Here is a 16477-nt window from a genome sequence, read left to right as displayed (position 1 = left end):
GTGGGATCTTCCCGGATCAGGGATTGAACCTCTATCTCCTGCATTGGCAGCAGATTCTTTACCACTGAGCCACTAGGGAAGTCACACATGCAATGTTCATAAGGCAGAACCCTTTATATGCTATCCCTAACTCTTTCACGACACTCTTCATTTTTAAGTCATATCATCACATTCCAACTAGTGTGCTGAGCAGAGACCTGCAAGTCCCTTCCCGACATTATCACCCCCTGTTTGATCACTGAGCCCCACTGCTTCTACCTTCTACACACCTCTCTTGGCCTTCCCTCCTGTATGTCTCTACCTTGCTGCACTGGTTCAGTCTTCCAACTGGATACAGGTTCAATCCCATTATCAATTTCCCCTCTTTATACAGTGAAATTCTTAGGAGCTCCCCATCACCTGCAGAACAAAACTTAAATCCTCTGTAGTGCACACAAAGCCCTCCAGACTCTGACCTTCTTCTCCATCATCACCTTTTCTTTCTATGCACATTGAACCTACATGCTAGTTCTGACTAATTACTAGGAGTTCCTGGAAACCTTAAGACTCCTTTACTTTCTTTTTAACATCTATGTGAATTTCTTTTTAATAAGGGATGAATTTTTGTTTTTTAAGTTTTCACTGAATTTGTTACAGTGTTGTTTCTGTTCCATGCTTTGGTTTTATAGCCTCCAGGCAAGAGGGATCCTAGCTCCCTGATCAGCAATCAAACCTGCAACCCCATCTCTGTTTTGGTTGGCGAAGCCCCAACCACTGGTTTGCCAGGAAAGTTCCATCCCTCACTTTATTCATGTGTCCTAATACTTAGAATTCCCTTCCTCTCCCAGGACTATCAGGAATATCTTCAAGATCTGACATAAAATTACCTCCTCCAGGAAGATTTCCCACCCTACTTAAAAGTTCAATACCTCCTTTGAATCCCTTACTCTACTTTGGTAGTATCTTAATTACAGGTCTGATCACACTGAATTTCAATCATGTTTTACCTGTTTGTCTCCTCAGCCTCTAGTACATGAAGAAATGCTTTCAATGCATGAATGAATACATGAATAATTACCTCAACATCTAGTCCAAACTGAATGGCAAAGCTCTCAGCTTCAGCAAATCTGTGTTTGTGAAGTAACCGACTCAATCTGAAAAATTGAAAAAAAATTTCAGTAAAATTTTTATTAATCAGGGAATTCAAGTCTTCCATTAAGGGGTAAGGCTCAGAAGAAAAGGAGAAGTTACCTGTTTTCTGGTAAAGCTTCTGTAAGACATCTGAGTGCTAAAATGGAGACTGAGTCTTCAGACAGACTGAAAAAAATGTTTTAATATTGACATTTGTCATTTAATATTAGCAAGTAAATTTTAACTATGCTGTTATTTAATGATGTATCTGATAAACAAAATGTGACCTACCTTGGATCATTTTTGCAAATTCCTTCCAGAAGGTAAATGGTATCCTACAAGAGCAAAAACATGCTTAAAATTGAGAAACAGAAATAATCCACTTTATAGTTACTAGAGTAACAGCTGGTTTAGGCAGAAATTATCCATCAATGGATTCTAAAATTACTGGGAAAAACTGTTGAGGAAAAGAATATATTCCCATAGTCTCTAAATAGTACCACAGAAATTACTTACTAATTACCAGGGGGAACGTGTACCTTTACAAGGAAGAAATCTGGCAAATCTGCTTTAACCAAGTGATCAAATTTAATAGCACCAATAACAAGATGAGTAAACTTGAGTCCCTTAACATGATCCAGTCAGGACACAATATCACCTATGCAGGATTCTGGCCAGAAAAGCATAGCACAAATCTAATCATGATGAGGTTGACAGATCCAAATGGAGGAACATTCAACCATTCTACTAGTACTCAAGAAAATGTGTCGGAGGAACATTCAACCATTCTACTAGTACTCAAGAAAATGTGTCGGAAAAGACCAAAATAAGACTAAGGAAGTTTTAGAGATTAAAGTAAACCACCATGTGACCACAACAACAAAATTCAATTTGTGATGCTTGACTGAATCCTAGGTCAGGGAAAAAAAAAAGTTCTCAAGTAATTGGCACTATTGGTAAAATTTGAATTTGGATGGCATATTTCACAATAATATTGCATTACTGTTAAATGTTGTGAGTGTGATGACTATGTTTTAGAAGAATGGCTTGACTCTTTAGGAGATACCTGCTAAAACTAGAGATGAGAAGTTATGATGTCTGCAAGTAATTTCCAAATGGTTTGGAAAAAGTACAGGGCGTGTATATAAAAAAGAGATGAAACATAGTAAAAAAAATTTTTTAGGATAAAATTTTTAGTTAAAAAATAAATTATTTTTTGTTAAAATTATTTAAATTTATCTTATTTTATTAGTTAAATTTATTATTATTTAGTTAATATTTTTAGTTAGAAAGTAAGTAAAAAGTGATAACCTCTCCCAAATTAACAATCATTTATATTCCCTGTGAACAGACAAGAAAATTGAATATGCAATTGACTGACGTCTTAGTCAATTAATTTTCTCGTCTTTTTAAATGAAAACTGACCTCCTACAAATAAATGTATTTCAGGACCTCTGATAACAATAAACATGGTTAGAAACCTGAGATCTATCCAGGTATTCCACTAGGTTCCACTCATTCTCTCATTCTTAACTCAGTTATTCTTAATTGTTTTTGTTGTTGTTGCTATGAAGTAGTTCAAAATACATGTCACCTTACCGTGCTAATTCCTGTTTGGACCAGAGAAGAAATACTAGATACTTCCAAAGAATACAGTATTTCCATTGCAGGTAATGAATAGACCACGAGGTTTTTCATCTAAGAAAAATAGGACAGCAATGAATTTCTTAGGTCAATATAAACCTATAAGTACAAGATAGCACTTCACAATCCAGGACATAGATGAAAACACTTGATACAATGTTAAATGAAAAAAATAAGTAAATTTGTTACTGTATCATTTAAAGGTTACATATAAAATTACATCCTGTCCCATCTTTTAAATCTGCTACCTGCAGTCCATTTTACAATTTAAACTAAGGCCAATGTAATTCCGAAGGCAAATGTAATTCCTCAGTGTCAGAACTATGAAGTATCACTATAATAAACATTTTCTTGTGGAAATGCTCCAATTAGAGTATGGAACAGAGATTTATACCATTTTCTCATTTAGATGAGAAAAAAGACCTCTCTGCAGGGTTATTTCTGAATTGTCAAGTACATGTGTGAAGTAAAAGCTAATATATTGTGAGCACTACTTAACAACTAGTTTTGTATTAATGCTATTTCTAACACATAATATGGACAAATGTGAAATAAATTCTCCCAAACCTTCTTATTAGTAGTAGTTGTCAGAGCCACTAATTTGAGATTTGTAATCCCTTGCCTGAAAAAGAAAAGAAGGTTTAAGTGAATCACATAAGCCAGTTGCTAGACATAAGCTAAGTCAAAGTGATATCCTTGTATAAAAATTTATTCACACAGAAGATAATGAATTTGGCTTCTCAGTGTTTATGGCCTAGACTGACACTCTTTCTAACACATTCACTTGGAGGTTTTTGTGTTACCTATTTGTTCTTAATAGCTAACAATGAAATGGTCTTTACCCTGTCAGTCTGTTTACAGTGCTATTTGGAATGTAACACATAATGGGGCTTCCCTGGTGGCTCAGCTGGTAAAGAATCCACCTGAAATGCAGGAGACCTAGGTTCGATCCCTGAATTGAGAAGATTCCCTGGAGCAGGGAAGGCTACCCACTCCAGTACTCTGGTCTGGAGAATTCCATGGACTGTATAGACCACGGGGTAGCAAAGATCTTATCAGAACCAGGCAAGAAACCTAGTTCTAACAGAAGGGAAATCAATGTGAGTGTCATAATGTACCAGGTGACTGATAAAGGTGACTCCGCCTCTGTGGTGAGAAGAAACTCTTCTACATGAAGGACAGGCCAGTTCCATATGGGAGTTAGGGTGTAAACATCCCATAAGCTCAACACGTTCTGCAAAAGAGACATTTCATTGATACATCCTCTTAATGACTAAAAAGTTACATTTGGGAATCTATCTTTTGATGTGTAACTGAAATAAAGTACATTACACGAGACAGTAATTCACCCCAGCTAAAGTCCTTGTCCGTGACAACACTTCCACTGTTAAATATAATACCAAGTGAAAATACTTAAGGCAAAGTATCAGAAACATACCTCGGTATCAAGAACAAAAAGTAGGTTGTCTATAAGCTGGAACTTCTTTGCACCTACAAAAGAGAAAGCAAGGTGTGTAAGGACTATGTTTCTGGGTTACATATTGCCATATTTAAGACAGTAAATAACATACTTATGAAAAGGCAGAACTACACTTAAACAAGAAGTTTCCATTCCCATTTATTCCCTCCCCTCTACTTTTCTGGATGACTACTAAAACAAAAAAACCTTCCAAAATGAAGAGTAACAACTGCAACACTTCAAGTCAAATATGCAGACAATCAAAGAATAATAAGCTGGCTTGTTTGCAAGAGTTATTTGGTAAAATGGCCCACATGCTAGACTTAGCATATTGACATGAAAATAACAACTCATTTTCAATTACCAAAAGTAGTTTCATTAACTTGTTCTTACCTTTAATAATCTCTGAATCAATAACACTCTTAACTGTCATCCCTTTCCTCGAAGAATCTGGCTCCCATTTTGAGAATGCACAACTGCCAGTTCCCTACAGAAGTGAAAACAGTATGTCAATTACAAACTTGGTTTTAGACCCAAGTTCTCTTCCAAGTAGAAACATCAAAGTTGTACATGACTAATTTCAAAATATATTTATATATATTCAAGCTCAGCTAGCTGTATCATCCAGTTCCTCTCTTAGTTTTCAAGAGAACAGAATTGAAAGAACAGTGAACTCCTACCACATGAACATTTAATAAGGAGCAGGCATGTTCAGGCAACTTAGAGACACCAGATAAGCTTTAAGACTTTCTCTAGAATTATGAGATAAATACAGTGCTTGATGAAGTATTGTCATTAAAATAACTACTATTTGAAAAGAACTCATAAATATTCATTTCAAATTATTTGAAGCCTGATGAAATACTGAACAGGATACACTAGATGGGGAGAAATGCCTGCTTAATATATAAATTTGGCAAGCAAAAATGTTCTAAATGCTGTAATAATATAATTCAATATAGAATTTTTGCCTACTCCTTGAATATGATATTAGATGTTTTGTTTGCTGCTGTTGCACTCATAGCTGAAGTGAAAAGTCAAAGTGTTAGTTGCTCAACTCTTTGCAACCCCATGGACTACAGCACATCAGGCTCTTCTCCATGGAATTCTCCGGGTAAGAATATTGGAAGTCATTTCCTTCTTCAGTGGATCTTCTGGACCCAGGGATCGAATCCAGGTCTCCTGTATTACAGGCAGATTCTTTACCATTTGAGCCACCAGGGAACCCTAACTGAAAGACATGCTAAATGTCAGGTAGAGATTTGTGAAAATAAAGATGCAATAGTTTTTCCAATGTAGAAACTTAGTTAACTTACTGAGTTAATTTCATGACCTTTATTCTCTAATTTCCCCGTTTCTGCTATACACTACAAATTCATAATTTTACCAAAACTACATTTTAATGAAACATTTCAGAAAAAGAAATTTGAAATTTTATAAAAAAAGAATTACCCCAATTATCACAGGGATTTCACTTGCTAAATCACCAGCCACAAGATTGAGACAACCAAGAGTATGATAATTCTCAGTAGAAATAAAGCTGGACTTGATTTGTCCTTGTAACTGCAAGATTTAAAAAAATAAGAATGTTATATATATGCTCCATAGTTCAAACTCCTTGAAAAGATTGATAAAAATCAGTTAAATCAACAGTTACAAACGTACCTTTTAATGGGAATATCATTAAAGTGTTTCATCATGCTAATTCCCCCAAATCAACCATAAGACAATTATGCAGACACACTTTCTTAAACTGGCATTTAAGTTTTAACAAGACAGTGTGGTTTTGTCTTACCTTCTTAGCTGTATTGACATCTGCCTTTTCAATCGCTGCATGAAAAAGAGAAAGTAGGCTAAATTTATACTATGACATAAAATACATAGGAGTCTCCCCTTTTGTGTCAAGATGAAATTATATACAATCTAGTGAGAAGAACAACTGGTCAGAAATTAATAAAGTGCTGGTGACTTTTCAATTTTTCCCTTGACCAAAGAAATAAACTGTGATGAGATGTTGTACTCAGGGCACCAGCCAGCATGTCTTACAATCCTTATAGAGCCTCTCCACACGTTCGCTCACCAAGGTTCTTCCTACTCAGAGAATCTTCTCCCTGCCCTAACTCTCCTAGTCAAGCTCTGAAGTGCTACCTGTGATGTCTTCATCACTTTGCACTCCCTTTTGGAACAGCTGTTTCACTTGTCCAGCTCCTTCATCAACCTTTAGAGAAACATTTATCTTAAATCTCCTCGTATCCCCAGGATCTGGCACATTCTTAGCACATGTATGCATGTGTGCTAAATTGCTTCAGTTGGGTCCTACTCTTTATTACCTTTGTGACCCTATGGTCTGTAGCCCACCAGGCTCCTCTGTCCATGGGATTCTCCAGGCTAACATACTGGAGTGGGCTGTCATGCCCTCCTCCAGGGGATCTTCCCAACTCAGGGATCAAACTATTATCTCCTATGTCTCCTGCACTGGCAGGCGGGTTCTTTACCACTAATGCCACCTGGGAAGCCCTCTTAGCACATAGTATATCTTGAAGAAAAAAGTGTTACTCCAACTAATAAAAAAAAAAAATTGTTGAATACATATCTGGAATCAATTCCTCAATCTCTGCCAGTTCAGAGGGATATAAGATCCACACGATTCACTAACACACTCTAGATTACTGCTCTGTATTATTAACACACAATCATTTCAGTTTACAGGTTCATTCATTCCAGCAAAAAGCATTTATTACTACTCTAGCATATTGCCCGTCTCTCCGACTAAGTTGTAAAGTCGTCGAAGGCTATAAATAAATATTTCTTCAGATTCTGTTGCAGCCCTAACTTGGAGAATATGTATATTACAAATATTCAAAGTATACCCAGTATCAAAGTATGTAGTTACACTAAAATATTCTCAGAGTATATTAAAATTACTTGGAAAACTCATAAGAAATATTGCTGTGCGGCTTCCCTGGTGACTCAGTGGTAAAGAATGTGCCTGCCAATCCAGGAGACGCAGGTTCAATCCCTGGTTTAGGAAGATCCCGCATGCCGAGAAGCCACTAAGCCTACGCACCGCAGCTACTGAGCCTGCGCTCTACAGCTCGGGAACACCGCGACTACTGAAGTCGATGCACCCTTAGAGCCCGTGTTCCACAGGAAAAGAAGCTACAACAATGAACAGCCTGCACATCACAACGGGAGAGCAGAACTCCTGAGCTCTGTACATAGAGAAAGCACATGCTCAGCAATGAAGACACAATAAACAAACAGTATAACAGTGCCAACAAAAAATAAATAAAACTATTGGTTAAAAAAAAGAGCCCTTTGCTCAAAAAAAATTCGCTGCAAATCAGTAATAAGAAAATATTACATTACTTACCTTGTTGAATTTTTACAAGCTGAAGGTTCGTAATACAAAAAAGTCCATTGTTTGTAAGAAGCAGCATATAATAGGTATCTATTAAAATAAAATCAAGCCAGCTTCTTTAAAAGGCACATCAATATAAAATTTAAACCAGAGTCTGGATCTGGCTTAAAAATATGTCCATTTGCTCATTTAAAGTCTAATAACCAAATAATATAGTAGCAATACAGATAAAAGTTATTTATAAAGAGTTGGTAAATTATCTGCAAAAACAAAATTACTTCTTTGAAACTTATAAACCAAACTTCATTTACCAGAAAAAAATAATCTCAGCTACATCAAAATAAAGTCCAGTTAACATGTGTTAAAAAGAAGTATAATAAATACACTAAAATCCAATAAGAACATTTTTAAAGAATATTATGTATCCTTAATTATCTATAGAACTCTTAAAATTGTAAAAAGTTTAGGATATATTATTTAAGAGTTAACATTTAAGCCTCTGAAAAGATCTAAAATAAACTTATTTTTTAAAACAATATTAATTGCACCCCAAAAGTCTAACTGTGTGTTAGTCACTCAGTCATGTCCAACTCTTTGTGACCCCATGGACTGTAGCCCGCCAGGATCCTCTGTCCATGGGGATTCTCCAGGCAAGAATACTGGAGTGGGTTGCCATTTCCTCCTACAGGGGATCTTCCCAACCCAGGGATCGAACCCAGGTCTCCTGTATTGCAGGTGGGTTCTTTACCAACTGAGCCACCTAGCGCAAATTAATTTACTTAATATACTAAGTACAAATCTGATTTTTTGACCGAACATTATTAAGAAGATATTTAAAAAGAAATTTAAAAACTTACCCTCATTTGAACTATCTTTCTCAATAACAAGATTCCGGTAAGTACATTGATTTTCATCGTTAGCTTTCTGAACAAAAGCCTAATTACAAATTAATATCAAGTGATAAGATTAAACCCAGAAAAATACAATCAAAGATTATTTTCTTTAAACTCGAGGGTTATCAATTATCATTAGCAATAATTCTACCTATATCCCAAACATTTTAGTCTTGAAATGGAAAACTATTATGGACAAGTATACAGTCTTCAAACTGTAATTTTTCAGCTTTGCACTGAAATTGCAAAGTCATATGTTTTGTGTATTAAAAAATGTTGCCTGCCATATCAGCAAACAAAGGATGCTGTGGCCACATCCAGCCATGAGGGAACTCAGGATGGATATGAACAGGCTGCCCACTGGCCAGCCCTCAGCCACAGCAGCTACTCCCAAGTGTACACCAAGGGGACTCTGGATGGGGAAGCACCTGAATCTGGCCCTGGATAGTAAAGGTGCATGTATCAAAGGAATGATTTGAGTGAGCCCACTCGTGCATCTTCCCATACACAGAAAACATTAAATTCATTAACCCGAGATACCTGATTTTCTTTAGTTAACAGTACTCTTTTGATGTTCTGACTATATGGTCTGTCTTGCAAAACTCCTATATATCCTAGCTCCTCCCTTACTTCTTCAGAGCAGTCCCTCAGAGCTACCTTGAAAGACTGCCTCCCAGGCTTGAAGTTCTCAGAAAGTCCACCCAATAAAACAATTCTCAACTTTTAGGTTGTGCATTTTTTCAGTTTCTAAGCTATGATTCTTAAATTCAATGTTAAGAAACATTACTCTTTTAATTTAAAACACAAATCAAGTAATGCTTTGCTAGAGTTTTTAGCTAAGAGATAATTTAGAATTCAGATAACGGAGATGAAAAACTTAACAAGGTAACAAGGTCTTACATTGGTAAGTAATGTTAGCTTTGATGTTACATGAATAAGATGTAAGTTTCCACTTCTCTCCCCAACCAAAAGAAACTTTCCTCCTTGACACAGGCCAACTACGTCCACTTCAGTATCTGAAAATTTCAAATCAAAGTTATGCCAAGCTTCCTCCAAAAATGTTTATTTTCAATACAAAGAATTGCAAATTTTATTTAAAGTCAACTATTTAAGAAGCTTCTTTTAAATATTTCAGGAAAGTAGTGATTGATGTCAAAAGGAATGCTACTGACTCTTAGTCAATAAATATTTGCTGAGCACTGAATATAGGCTAAGCATTGTTCAAGGCCTTTTGTATATATCTGAGAATATTACCAAGAGTCCCACCTTCATGGAACTCAAATGCTAAGGCAGAAATAGATGATAAACAGTCAGCATAACATTCTAATTATATGACACAAACAAAGGTGATACAGAAGAGGGAAACAGAGCTCGGAAGAGTCGTGTCATTAATTGGCGTGCTCAGGACAGCTCCCTTTGTTAAGGTCAGATCTGAACAAAAATTTGAAGGAGGTGAAAGTTTTTGTCTGCACAACAGAAAGAAGGCCAGGGGGAAGTGAAGACTGCAATGGGAAGACTAAGACAAAAGGCAGTAGAATGTAAATCGTTTATAACTAAAATTATTCATTAGCAATATCTGTACACAGAGTACTATATGTAGACAGAGTCTCACTTTCCATCAGTGAAACTGAATCCTGTGGCCCCATCAGGGCAGATATGCTAAGATTCCACAAAATATGGATTGTCCTCCTACATGTTGAGATCAAGATTTTGATCTCACGTGCATACCTTCTGATTCCTTTCCAGCTAAGTTCTGTTTTAAAATTGATCATTAATTTTCAGCTGTTCTCAAACACTTCAATTTCTCTCAAAATTTCAGAAAAAGTTTCACAATATTTTCACCTATTTTCCAACAAAACCACTGATTTGTTTGTCCCTTAGTTTACTGTTAAGTCCATATTTGCATATACATACTTAAAGCTCTTTAATGCAATAGGAATTCATTCATAAGCACTTTTTAAACATTTATAGTGCTAGAAGTATTCAAATATCTCCTGATGGTATTGAAATTATGCACAAGATCCAGGAATTTGAACATGCGTGTGTGCTAAGTCGCTTTAGTCGTGTCTGACTCTGTGACCTCATGGACTGTAGCCCACCAGGCTCCTCTGTCCATGGGATTCTCCAGGCAGTACTGGAGTGGGTTGCCATGCCCTATTCCAGGGGATCTTCCTGACCCAGGGATCAAACCCATGTCTCCTGCATTACAGGCGGATTCTTTACTGCTGAGCCACCAGGGAAGCCCAGTTTTCTACTAACACAAAAACCATGCAAATCAACTGTTGCTCTCCTAGTATGCTTTTCCCTAGGCTTATTGACAGAAAGGATCATCTCAGTATCCTTTCCACCTGGTACTGAGCACACGGTACTCAAGATTCATTTCTTAAAATCAGTTTAATTTCAAGTCTTCTAAATAATGGAGTAAAGAAAAGGCAACGCTGTAGAAATTGGTAGCAAGATATAGTTGACTTCCAATTTGTTTACTGCATTACATTAGACTTACCAAATATAAGATGTAACTGAAGAGATCTACAAATACTGTCCAACAGTATCACTGATTGATCTGCCACAATAATAAACCCATCACTTAAGCTGCATGCTTGTATTTTTGGATTTAATGAGGCCTGGGGGAGGGAAAAATAAGACTAAAATAAAGCATTTTTATACACGTTAAACAATAGTTATCAACAATGTCATCACAGTCCTAAGCACCCAAGTTTAAAACTTCACTCGACAGGCCTCTTTTCTTGAGCCCATATAACTGCTTAGTCAAGCTTTCCTTTTTTTTTTTTTTAATGTTTATTTATTTATTTGGCTGCACCATGTCTTAGTTGTGGCACACAGGATCCTAGATCTTTTTGTGGCATGCAAGGTCTTTAGTTGTAGCATGCAAACTCTGAGTTGCAGCATACAGGATTTAGTTCCCTGACCAGGGATTGAACTGCATTGGGAACGTAGAGTCTTAGCCACTGGACCATCAGGGAAGCCCCAAGCTTTTCTTTCTATGATATATCTTGAATCCCATCAGAACCTGAAACAGGGAAATAGTCCAGGGTTGCTTCTGTTGCTGTTGCTCAGTCTTAAAGTCATGTCCAAGTCTTTGCGACCCTGTGGGTTGTGGCACGCCAGGCTCCTCTGTCTTCCGTAGCACAGGGCAAACGATTCCGAAGTACAAGCCTTTGTTTCCTAAGGGTCGACCTTACACTTGGAGAAACCAGCAGGTGTTAACACAAATGAATGAACCAATATTGGCATCAAGTCTCAGTGTCTGGGCTACAATAGGGAGGGGGGCTGTGGTGTACTGTGAAATGAAGGACACAGGCCCTACAGAAACTAGAGTCAGCAAAATGAAAGCCCCATGGAAATGTGACCCTGGCATGGCCACAGCTTCCAATTTACCAAGAAAATCTGCATCTTTATGTGAAATATTCTAAATTTTAAATATTGGCAGCTCAGTCAACATTTTAAAAAACACTGCAAGCCAAATATGAGTCTCCAGTTTGCAGCTTCTGTTGATTAGAGCTTCCCACACATATGTAACTTAAAGCAGTTGGACAGCTCAGTGGCTGAGAATGCTGTCACTTACTAGCTGAGTCATCTCAGGCAAATGCCTCAACTCTCTAGTAAACCAGAAACAATAATAATAATGCCTACAACACTGGCTGGTTTGGAGAGTCATGAATTAATTCATATAAAGGGCTTAGATCCTGATGCTGGGAAAGATCAAGGAGAGAAGCGGGTGACAGAGGATGAAATGGTTGGATGGCATCACTGACTCAACGGACACGAGTTTGAGCAAACTCGGGGAGACAGTGAAGGACAGGGAAGCCTGGCATGCTGCAGTCCATGGGGCTGCAAAGTGTCAGAGATGACTGAGCCACTGCACAACAGCACAGGGCTTGGAAGGGAACCTAGCCTGTAGCATATGCTCATTAAATCAGTTCATATTATATCTGTTTCAGTAGCCAACTCCTGCAGGTGTAATTCTTGAAAACTACATTCTGATTCCTCTTATACTCTTAACCTCTTCAAACTGAAAAGTTACACCAAAGAAGAAACTGTGCTACACCTCCCAGGATTCTAACCCAGGCTGTATTCTCTGTCTGGATTGCGAACCTTGAGACATTTTTCTTTTTTTTTTTGCCGCACCATGCAACAGGATTTTAATTCCTCTCCAGGGACGGAAACTGTGCCCACTGCATTGGGAGCATAAAGTCTTAACCACTGGATCACAAGGAAAGTCTATTTTCTTTTTCTAGTTTCCTAACTGAAAACTTAAGATTATTGACTTTAGATTTTTCTTCTTTTCTAATATATGCATGCAGTTTCCCTCTAAGAACTGATTTGGCTGCATTCCACATATTTTGGTTAAGTTGTGCTTTCATTTCCCCTCCTTTTTCTAAAGGCCCAAATCAGATGCTAGTTTATGAAATGCTCCTTAGATTGTCCCGACCCACAGTGAGCTCTCCATTCTCTGAACTCCTACTACATGTCCTGTCTGTACCATTCATTTGGTATTTGGCATACACTGACTTGCACAGTTTAGGTATCTTTTATTGCTGTGTCCTGTCTGTGTACCTTTAAGGAAAAATCCTAAAAAGAGTTACCAAATGCAAGCATGGGTTGTGAACACAGCATTTGCTACAGGTAATGCCCCAAGCTAACAACTGATGAAATTTTAGTTCTTAACTGAACTCAAAGCTCAATACATACTATCCTTTTTCAACAGTAGCCCTCAGAGATCAAGAGGGGCCCAGGCCACTTCCATCTTTTAAGGCTACTGGTAATAATAAAAAATAAAGAAATACCATTTTCTCATTATAGAACCTACAGTATTTTTTACACTCTTGCCTTTTAGAAATAAATACCAAGGACTAAAATTTATTTGTATTATTCATAATATTTATAAATTCCATATAAATTTGTGATTTACAAATGCCATAAAGCAGTACAGGCTGACAAGAGGACACAAGTTGCATGAAGAAAGATTTTTTGAAAACCTCTATCAGCTAGTGTCTTTAATGCTCCTTTGAAGAAAAAGTCAAAAGCCTACATTTTGAGACCTTTGATGAACAATGTTGCCAAAGACTCAGGCCCTCCCTTTCTAGCTCTAAAAACTACAAATCTTGTCTGGTCTTTCCTCCTTTCAAAACTTTTTTCCTTAATCAGCTAATTAAAACATTACATTAACTTACTATGAGAAGCAGAGGAATCCTGGGCTATAATACTAGGACAGAAGATCATTTGTACTTTCTCTGAAAGAAATCTTTGTTTACCACGATCACCAAAATTTTATCAAAAGCAAATTACTGAGAAAGAAAATCAAAGATAAAAGACGAACAGCAATACTTTCCATAGCAGGCAGAGAATAAGGTTTCAAGCCTGGTGTGAGAATGGTGGAGTAGTTATTAAAAGAAGAAAGTTAAAATATAGAGAGAAATTCATGGAAAGGATTGGACAATCTCAACCTCAGTAATAGGAGTATGAGAAGAGCTTGGGACCAGGGAGGGACTCCAGGGGCTTGCTTCAATTCTAGGTAATGTTTTACTTCCTAAGCTGGTGGTAGATATTCTTTGTATCATTTTTGCATACATCTGTATTTCTAAAATGCCAAGAGGAGCTATGAAGTTTAGGTTTGGAATACTGACCTTAAAATGATGTATGGGGAATTCAGATGGAAATTTCCAGTAATTTGACACTAAACTTTGAATCCCTGAGAAAGGACTATACTCATTTATAAAACAACCACCACATGGCTACTAGTCTTACTAAACACAGTAAAAATTTTGTGAATGAAAACAGCGACATAACCATTACCTTTTCAGAGGAGATCTTTGCTAGTAAATCTACTTGATATAAAGCGGTTCCGTGTTCTTTTCTTGAACCAACACTTAGGTACCCACTTCCTGTATCATCATTTGTTAGCAGCTCAACATCATTCCACATGTTTCTGAGATTGTTTTCCTGTTCAGGAATCACTGCCTTCCCTATGACAACTGTAAAATCAGACCAAATTACATTGTTGCATAGACTCCAGCTCCTTGGGAAATAAAAAGGTTTTATTAAATATATATACATGTGTGTGTGTGTATATATATACACACACATACACATCAATAAACAGAGACTTCTCTGTGTTATTTCTGCAGTCACTAGACACTTTGGATCAATAAGATAAATGCAACTAGAACTAAGACTATCACTAGAGAAGAACATACTGGTTTAGGGTCACAGGCAAACAATTTCAATCCTACCAATGTGTCCTAGAGTTTCTAGTATTTTGTATATGTAGGTGAAATTATAACAAGCTTTCATTTGAAAAAAAAATCCTTAACCAGAATAGCAAAAAACAGTGAAGTTTCTGAATCCATATCCTCTGGGATACCTTAGGTTGGTTAAGGTTCCAGACGAACTTAAAAAGCCAGGTCCATTCATGTTTCCAGGACTGTTACACCATAAATGAAAATGTTAAGGAGAGGTGGAAAAAAAACGATTAGGCTTCTGAGTGAACCAAACAGTGTGTTTGTAACCTTAGGAGTCACTTAACTATTTCATCAGCAAGGACTTAAATAACTCATTTCACTGGGTCTCCCCGGCATAGAACACTAAAATGAAAAGCAATGCTTGAATCAAGACTGGAGGGGAAAAGAACCAAATAGTTTCAGTTGTTTTGGTAACTGCTCAGAGATATTTTTTTAAATCTTTGACGGTAATAGTACAGGAAAGAAATGATTTTTGACTTAGGGCTATTTTACATTTCTTAACCTGTTGTGTTCAAGCAAGTAATTTAGCCTTTCTGTTCCTCAATTCTCTTCTATAAAATAGGAATATCAGTTGTACATAGCCAGAAACGTCACTACCAGTTTCAAACATTCATGAAAAATGCTTGGTTTCAATGCAAGCGCTCCCTTTTAAGTGCAGCTAATCCACTATAGTATTGATGGAAGAAGGTAACATTTGAGCTAGTATTTAAGGTTACAGGTGCTTTTTAAATACTGGAAGAGCTCTTACTAGGAGTGTAAGCAAGGGCCCGAAAACAAGGCATGTTAGAATAGACAATAATTTTAGTGGCTGTGTTTGGGCAGGAATTGGGAGGAGATTAAGACAGGCTGAAGTAAATACTTCTATTGAGTTTCAGAGTTCCACATCTGCAAGAACAGAGAAATATTATCAGCCTCCCAGGTATGTCACTCATTTGACCAACGTTTACTGAACACCTACTATGTGTCAGGCACTGTTCTAGGAGCTGGGAATACATCTGTGAAGAGGACAGAAAAGGTCTTTGTCATTATGAAATTCATATCCCATAGGAAAGACAGACAAAAATAAATGCGGTATTGACTAGGCAAGATAGTTTGAATGTATTACTCATTTAATATGCACAACAGCCTATTTTACAGCTGAGAAGCATGAGTCAGGGACTAAGTAAATGGCCACGGTCACCTAAAATGAGTTAACGATGTCGCTAGAAAAGATTCAAATTCATGCCAGTTATTAACTGTTATACTGCTTCCCTACGAAAAAATAAGTAAATGCACAACTACAAATAATGCTCAAGTGATTGGGGGGGGGGGGTTGGGGGTGGCGCATAAGAAAAATCTGGGAGGGGAAAGAGATGACAACTGAGCTGAGATCCGAATAACAAGACAAGGCAACTATGCAAGGCTCAGGGGGGACAAAGATGCAGGCCGAATATCAAAGATGCAGAGGGTGGAAAGAGTTTGGGGCTGCTGTAGGGCCATATAAAGAATGGGAAATTGCGGGGGCTAAACCAACCGGTGGAACCAATGAATCCTTGATTACAAGATTGGCTTTCATCCTCAGTGCTAGGGTGGAAAAAATACTAAGTAGGCCAGTGACGTGATGTGATTAAGTTTGAGATTACTCTGGGTGCTAAGTGAACACATAAACGAATTAAACGAAAGTTTCAAATAGGCCTCCTTGCTTAAGTGCTCTCAGCTAGCCACGGACCAGAAAGAAACAACTCCAACCACTCTCCCGCCGGAGTCT

General features: G+C 37.3%; 1 protein-coding gene across 2 annotated transcripts in view; it reads right to left on the bottom strand.

Annotated features, from left to right (window-relative positions):
* KNTC1 (kinetochore associated 1) overlaps positions 1-16477 on the bottom strand; it is a 70345-nt gene that overhangs the window by 53657 nt on the left and 211 nt on the right. For both annotated transcript variants that reach the window (XM_065904322.1, XM_065904323.1), the window contains exons 2-16: positions 14285-14463; positions 10971-11091; positions 9368-9483; positions 8432-8510; positions 7587-7664; positions 6009-6043; positions 5666-5776; positions 4607-4700; positions 4193-4245; positions 3873-3988; positions 3322-3376; positions 2710-2808; positions 1402-1445; positions 1231-1296; positions 1058-1133 (exon numbers count right to left, since the gene is read on the bottom strand). In XM_065904322.1, the coding sequence (XP_065760394.1) occupies positions 1058-1133; positions 1231-1296; positions 1402-1445; positions 2710-2808; positions 3322-3376; positions 3873-3988; positions 4193-4245; positions 4607-4700; positions 5666-5776; positions 6009-6043; positions 7587-7664; positions 8432-8510; positions 9368-9483; positions 10971-11091; positions 14285-14413 (1272 nt within the window). In that variant the 5' untranslated portion in view covers positions 14414-14463. The remainder of the gene's footprint in view (positions 1-1057; positions 1134-1230; positions 1297-1401; positions 1446-2709; positions 2809-3321; positions 3377-3872; positions 3989-4192; positions 4246-4606; positions 4701-5665; positions 5777-6008; positions 6044-7586; positions 7665-8431; positions 8511-9367; positions 9484-10970; positions 11092-14284; positions 14464-16477) is intronic.

Source organism: Muntiacus reevesi, chromosome 13 (assembly GCF_963930625.1).
Source record: "Muntiacus reevesi chromosome 13, mMunRee1.1, whole genome shotgun sequence".
NCBI lineage: Eukaryota > Metazoa > Chordata > Mammalia > Artiodactyla > Cervidae > Muntiacus > Muntiacus reevesi.
The sequence above is the reverse complement of the archived record's forward strand: the minus strand, read 5'-3'. Positions and strand labels throughout refer to the sequence as shown.